The sequence below is a fragment of the Cyclopterus lumpus genome, chromosome 17, assembly GCF_009769545.1.
Source record: "Cyclopterus lumpus isolate fCycLum1 chromosome 17, fCycLum1.pri, whole genome shotgun sequence".
NCBI classification, from domain to species: Eukaryota; Metazoa; Chordata; class Actinopteri; order Perciformes; family Cyclopteridae; genus Cyclopterus; species Cyclopterus lumpus.
In genome coordinates this window covers 3,302,196-3,309,231 of record NC_046982.1, presented here as the reverse complement: position 1 = coordinate 3,309,231, position 7,036 = coordinate 3,302,196, and the positions used below count along the sequence as shown (strand labels likewise).

General features: G+C 41.4%; 1 protein-coding gene across 1 annotated transcript; it reads right to left on the bottom strand.

The window, feature by feature from the left end:
- Nucleotides 1-371: 371 nt before the first annotated feature.
- Nucleotides 372-5,300, bottom strand: LOC117746662 (LIM/homeobox protein Lhx8-like). The gene is made up of 8 exons (XM_034555933.1): nucleotides 5,208-5,300; nucleotides 4,695-4,853; nucleotides 4,423-4,544; nucleotides 2,579-2,799; nucleotides 2,215-2,318; nucleotides 1,291-1,386; nucleotides 993-1,164; nucleotides 372-809 (listed from the first exon to the last, which is right to left on the bottom strand). Exons 1-8 carry the CDS (start codon nucleotides 5,280-5,282, stop codon nucleotides 733-735), a joined length of 1,026 nt encoding a protein of 341 aa, XP_034411824.1. The 5' UTR covers nucleotides 5,283-5,300; the 3' UTR covers nucleotides 372-732.
- Nucleotides 5,301-7,036: the final 1,736 nt, after the last annotated feature.

Below are 7,036 nucleotides of genomic sequence, written 5' to 3'. Positions count from 1 at the left end.
AGAACTATGACTGTCAGATACTCAAGTGAAAGGGCTCAAGACTCAAGTGAAAGGGCAGCCGCAGACTTTAATTCCCAGCATGCCACACGTTTAATGTGAAGGTCCATCTGTCCCCAGTGTGCACGCCAGACATGGCTGCTAGCTGAGGAAACATGGACACCTGGTATTGCTTGGAATAATCAGCTTTGGTTTCCAAACGACGACGGATGGCTGTTTTGAAAGGAGCATACTTGCTGCAGGAGGTCTTTCTCTACATGTGTGTGTGTCAGTAACACAACAAGGAGCAGGAGGTGAATGTGTGTGTGATGCCCAGTGGTTTTCATTTACACAAGCTATTCCTGAAGTGCTCTTTATACAGGAGGAGCCGCCCGATTTCGTCTCTCTCGAGTGCCCAACTGACAATTTTATTATCATCAAACACATCCTTAAATAAACATCCAACTGAACCAAATCCATACTCTGTTTTTACATATTTTCTCCGACAAAAAGTGCCATATCATCATTTTCTCCAAATAAATTAAACACAAAGAAATGCACAGCATATACATATTAACAAAAGTTTCATTCACACTGTCATCGTCACCTGTGAATCTGTGTGATCCGGTGAAATCAATTCAGTGTCTGCTCAAACATTAGGCTGTGAACATTTAACTCATTGATTGGTTTAACTGCTGCTGTCATCTTGGGACCCTTTCTGTCATTGGCTTCTGTTGTCGAGAGGCGGGCTGTAGCTCAGGCGTGGCTGACTGGCAGTTGTGTCAGCGAATGGGAGACGAGTGGCTGAAGCAAAAGTTGGTCCGGATTTTGGACTGAGGGAGTTAAGAGTGAAACATGAACAACGGGATGTAATACACTGTAGTGGAGAATTGATTCCAATGGCAGGCTGTCGCCTGGCAGCCACATACAGACTATACAAAGCTCTCCTACTGACTATTCATATTGTTATCACTGAGCTAAACATCTTTGCAATGATGTGTGTTTGTGTTCCTCACCATCCATATACGTCAGTGTGGCGAGGAGGGGCGCATCTGGGGAAATATAGGTTGTGTATTGCAGGTCCTCCATCAGTGGCGGCGTCAGCTGATTAGGAGCAAACGATGTCATCAGGGAGGCATTTGGGCTGATGTATTTCTTTTGACGAGCTCGACAGTTCTGAAACCAAACCTGAACGGGGAGAACGGACCGGTAACTGCTGCAGTGTCATCGTACAAAGCTATCATTCCCTCTCGGTTGTCGCTGACGGGGATTTCTCAATCAAATGTTTGAGTGTTCACCAGCGAGAGGCTTTACCTGAATGACCCTGCGGCTGAGACCGGTCCTCTCTGCCAGGTTCTGCAGATTCTGGGCATCTGGGTTGTTATCTTTAGTAAACTGGGTTTGCATTACCTGCACATGTGGAGATGACAGAGGGGAACGTGTTGACACAGTTGCAGGTTTTGTTGAGAAAACATCAGAGCTAGGTGAGCGTACATTCATCATGGCTACCATCACATATTTATACATTCAGCAGGAATGAAGTCATGTGTCTGGCCACTCAACAACTAAGTCAAACATTCACTCTCATTGTAACTCTGTTTTAGACTCTACTCACCCTTGAGTCTGCAGCTTGCTGAAATACAGTCCATCAATGAGATGAACAGATGCGATACTAAGGTGTAGTACTACTGGATATTCCTTTAAACTAATCGGAGTATCGGTGGCCAGAGGGGCAGAGCAGCCCCACCTGCTGGCAGCTGATAAAAGTGTAGTACTGAATGACTTAGAAATTAATATTATGAGCAGCTGTGTGTTCAATCAGATGGGTCATTACATTGTTACCTTTCACAGATGTAACTGGCAAATACCCCGCTGCATTTAGGCAGGTCAGGGTTCAGGTGTAATGCATGCTGGCTCACTGAAACAGCTCTGGGCCAGTAAATGGAACAGGAGCATAATTCATTTAATCACGGACACCTGTGTTTACCCTGCTGTGTAAAAGTATATTATCACCCGTGTTTACCCTGCTCTGTAAAGGTATATTATCACCTGTGTTTCCACTGCTGAGGAAAGGTCTATTATCACCTGTGTTTAACCATGTGTAAAATGTGAAATCGCGCATTACGTCCACTTGTTAAAGTGTGTAATTTTCTTGTTTTGTATCCATCCAAAGTAGTTGTTTTAGTCACTATTTCTCTCCCACCTGCACTGCAGTTCGAAGAATACATATGCCAGTACCTGTAACTGGTCCACAGTGAAGCTGGTCCTGGCCCTTTTAGCAGGTCTGGTCATGGTGCTGGACTTTTCTTTCTCTGCCTCCTCCTCCTGTACTGTTGGTTGCTCTTTAAGACAAGCCGTGGAACAAAGGTCATTTTACATTGTTTGATTATAGGTCCCGTCTCTGACGAGCTCCTCCCGTGCACATCTTTCAAGTCACTGGCACATGTTGAGTATTTGGTATCAAAACTGTCACCTGCACATCGCCACAGTGGGTTGATTAACAACATCTGTGAATGCTTAACATTTAGTCTGGTAATATTTTTTTCGGAAATGTTGTCTTGCGTCGCTCAACCAGTCCCTCGTTACCCGTCCCTTAACTCACCATTTACTTTAACGCGCATGATGTTCTCCATCATAAGGTCATAGTGTGGTCGGCAGAACACCCGGTTCTCCAGCAGTCCGCATTCCTCCCCGGTGGACAGCTGGCGCCTACAGGAGTTGCAGGAGAAACAGGCCAGGTGGAAGGTGCTGCCTCGGGCCCGACGCACCCAGTCGCTGGAGTGGATGTTGCGGCCACAACGGGTGCAGCGGGTCCCATACCTCCTGAAAAAAGACGTGGAAGAGGACGGGAGGTGGAGCACTCACTCAGCTTTGGTTGAGGCAAGTTGTGAGTATGCGATTGCTCAGTGATGGTATCATCTTGGTCAAGTGATCAGTCTTTAAAGGAGATCCTCTGAGCGGGCCCTGCTACAGATCAATATTTAAACTAATAGATGGCCATGAAACTTCACCAGTTCATTACCTACATTTATACCATTTTTTGTTTCATTACAAATCTTTTGATATATGTTTAAATATGCAAATTAGACATCTCATTAAATATGCACCAATGTGCATATATTTCCAGAAAAGAAACCTGAACATTTGATAAAGCCAGGTTCAAAACTTTTTCCATTCTATTGACAGAGAATTTTTGGGATCCCTTAGTATCACAGATTTCCATCATGTTTTGAACATGAATGATGTATGAACAAACCATAAAAACCTTCAGAATATATATATATATATATATATATATATATATATATATATATATATATATATGAATAAAACTAACATGTTCTGTATGCAAAGTTGAGATTTATGAGAACAAAATGATTTGAAGAAAACGACCTTTAAAGATGTGTATTGTAAAAGTACATACATATTTGTTGTTTAACAAATGAATTTGTATAATTAAATATTCAACTGATGCTTTCTAATGTCAACATTTGGTAAATTTAGGTGAAATCTACACTCGCAAATAGACGGAGTAATACAATTAACTCCCGATTGTGTATTTTGAATGTTTTCTGACAGTCTGAAGGGAGAATTTTCATGGAAGCCAGATAGCCCAAAATTAACTAATCCATTGTAAAGAAATTGTTATCTATTCTGGACAAATAATATCATTTTACAGTTGTGATACAGACAATTTTCTTCTCCACTTTCATAGGCATAGATACCCATGTGCTCCATATGTCTTTGTTAGCGCTGTTCACGGCCTCCACTTGGGCTTTCCGGCAAGTCATCTGCATGTATACACGACATTCAGAGACTCCAACTCTTAACGGTTAGTCAAAATAAAAGATGTTCAAAATGGTCTGTACCCCCGAAAAAAAAAAAAAAAAAGAAAAAAAAAAGGCACCAGCACTGCTGACAGTATTTCCTAAATGCTGGTTGGTCTATCAGATTTAGTTAAATGTGCAGTAGCAGTCAAAGTAACCACAGTTAGTTACATTTTATATTTTATAGTTTTGTACCTTAAAACAAAAGAGAATAGATTGATAGATTTATATTTCATGTTGTCATTGATTCCCAGGCATCCAGGATGGGATACATTCATAATATATAAATGATGCTTGAATTCTGTGATCTTGCACCTCAAACAAATTACAACGCGTGTACACTAAACAATTGTTCTGCTGTCTGTGTTTCGTCTATGAGCTAAAAAGCACGTATTTGCTATCCCATTTCATTTCCCCTCAAAGACAGACTCTATATGCTCATTTTCTGAATTGATCGTTATTCTCTGTACTGACCTGACCTATTGTAATGTTCAGTCAGGGAGGCAACCAATAAGATCACTAAAGACAATTGAAAACAAAACCCTCTGTGTTCCATGTTCCTTACGTGATCCTTATTTATACAAGTGTGACTAGAGATAAAACTGTCGGGCTGACTCACCTGAAGTAGTCGAGTTTGCAGAAAACCTCCTTGTCCTTGATGTAGCAGCTCACGTGTCGCCCCAGTGATGCGTTACAAACACTGCAGGAGAGGCAGCGCACGTGCCAGCACAGGTTGTTCACCTGAGGTGGAGAAGTAACAAAATGGCTTCCAAGTGACAGTTTACACATCCCTTGGTGTTATTTTTTGTGCATATATATGGCTTTTATTTAACTGTGGCCTAATTGTGTTGTCACTTCACATCTTGCCATACAGTGTGTGGTCTGTCTGACCTTGAGGAGGTATCTGTCCACTATATCATGGCCACAGGACGTGCACAGGGCTTTCTCCTGCAGGGAGCCCAAGGTGCGGACAGAGGCCGAGGAGGACGAGGAGAGGGAGGACGGAGAGTAAGAGTCCTCCTCGAAAATATCATCAGGCCCAGAGGAACCCTGTTAGAAGCAGACAGCCTGACAATGTCACCATTAATCAGCGTTTCAAAACGTGTTAAGAGAGTGAAGAAAAATACCATTTCATAAATGACATCACAAAAAAAAAGTTGGACAAAAGTTTATGCAAGTAAAGCAAGGGTCCGACTTTTGAGACGTCTGAGTAAAGCAGCGTTGTTTGGCTAGCATATTGTAAGCCATTACGGAAGGTAAATGGTCTTCATTTCGCGGCCCTTTGAAGTGGCCTACCTGACCCGCGTGCTAGCTACATTTCGACACCCCACACAACGTTTACGCGCTGAGAGGCTTCAGAAACGAAGAAAAAGAATACAAAGTTGTTGGTTTGAAAGCACCTACTGTGTCGACATAAACGTTTCCTTGTTGGAGCTCAGTGAAAACAGCCTCCGACGGTCCCCTTTCATCCTCCGACATTGTGTCAGCGAGTCCGGAGTGATGCCCGAGATAGATGACGCCAGAGTCCCCATACGGTCCCGTTCATATTTCCATGACAACCGCTGTCATTACACCCCACCCCCTCATGTTTTTGTTTTTATTAACGAAATACTCGCTCAAACTTTTTTGAAGTATTTTTTTAAATTTTTTTACCTGTATTCATTGATTTATTTTCTATGTTTTTTCTTTATGTCGGAATGGGCCGTGCTGGTCCACACATTGATTTTGCAGCGGGGGCCATAACGAGGTCTATAACGTACAATTAGCTCATAACGGCCGTCGAGGACAGCTGGATGAGATTCCGGCTAATTGCGTTCAGCGGCGCACGTGCACGTGATAAGGAGCCATCAGCCCGCCCCTGACGACTTTTATTTATTACACCTCTGGCCGCGTGTCAGTAGCGGCCCGGTGTGCTCCCTCTCCCTCTCCCTTACCTAAATAGACCTCATTAACGGAACGAGTTTCACCTGTGGAAATGTCTCCCGCGGAAAAATGGCAAACTCTGCTGCTGCCTTTTATCTATACAAATTAAAATAAATATAAAAATAGTAATTACATTATAATAATGATGATGATAGTGGCAATAATACAAATAATTAATAATCATCGTTATAAGTATTATTAAGATTATAAATCGGAATAAACGAAAAAAATCACAATTTTATTATTAATTGTATAATGTAATGTTGGACGTGGGATGAATAATATGACTATAATAATGCAGGTATTGGCCTATATAGTAAGGACCTTTTGGATCGACGTCTCATCAAGAGACAGCGGAATATAATAACCAAATAATGGATACAATACAAATAATTAATCCTACACGCATTGGCCTCTTTATTCCTTGATATGACATTTGTTTTGGCATCTCAAATTAAAATGGTAATGTCACTTTTATGGTTTGTTTCGTTTACACAATATATGGGCATATTAATGCGCAGGGTAACCGCGGATGTTTAAATAATGTTCACACAAATGTACTGTTCGTTGGCCTATAACAAATTATATCCCTATCAAATCCTCCAAAATAAATACAGATTATTAGAGTTTTCTTTTTGTGCATAGTGGATTCAAACGAAAATAATCACAGTGTAATATATATAAATGAGGTAATAACCTTTTAGAATTAAGTAATTGAGCCTTTTTAGTTTAGATACAGCTGTTCTAAAAAACAATGTTAATTCACAAGGCCCACATATTGTCAATTCTTCTTTTTTTGTTGACGTTGTAGCACTGTGAAGTCGCTTTATAATATGGTTACTCACCACGCTGACCACGCTGTTGGAGACACAGTTGAATAATTTCCCGGAGCATCTGTCGTCCTCCTCCGGTACATCCCCGGTGCGGGCCAGATGTTGGTCGTACATTTCCCAGCAGCGGACCGGGAGCCCGAGTCCGGTATCGCTGTTTACTCCACACTCCCTTCAGCCTCAGCTTCTTGCTCCTCTGAGGACTTCTCTGCACCGGTGGTGAGCGACACAACCCCACTTAGCACCTCCCACTGTGATCGGACTCGCCCATTAATGAAACGTTATAGGATTATGAGGAGCAGTTTTATTTAATTTTTTTTAATTCTTTTTTAATTTTGATTTTGTATTGATTTTTATTTTTATTTTAAAAACTAAAACCTAAAATCTTTTCATTTTCATCAAGGTCAACACTTTTTTTCTTTTCTTTTTGTTACTTAAGAAAAAAAACTCAGGCTCATGCAGTAGAAACTTTGTGTTGAA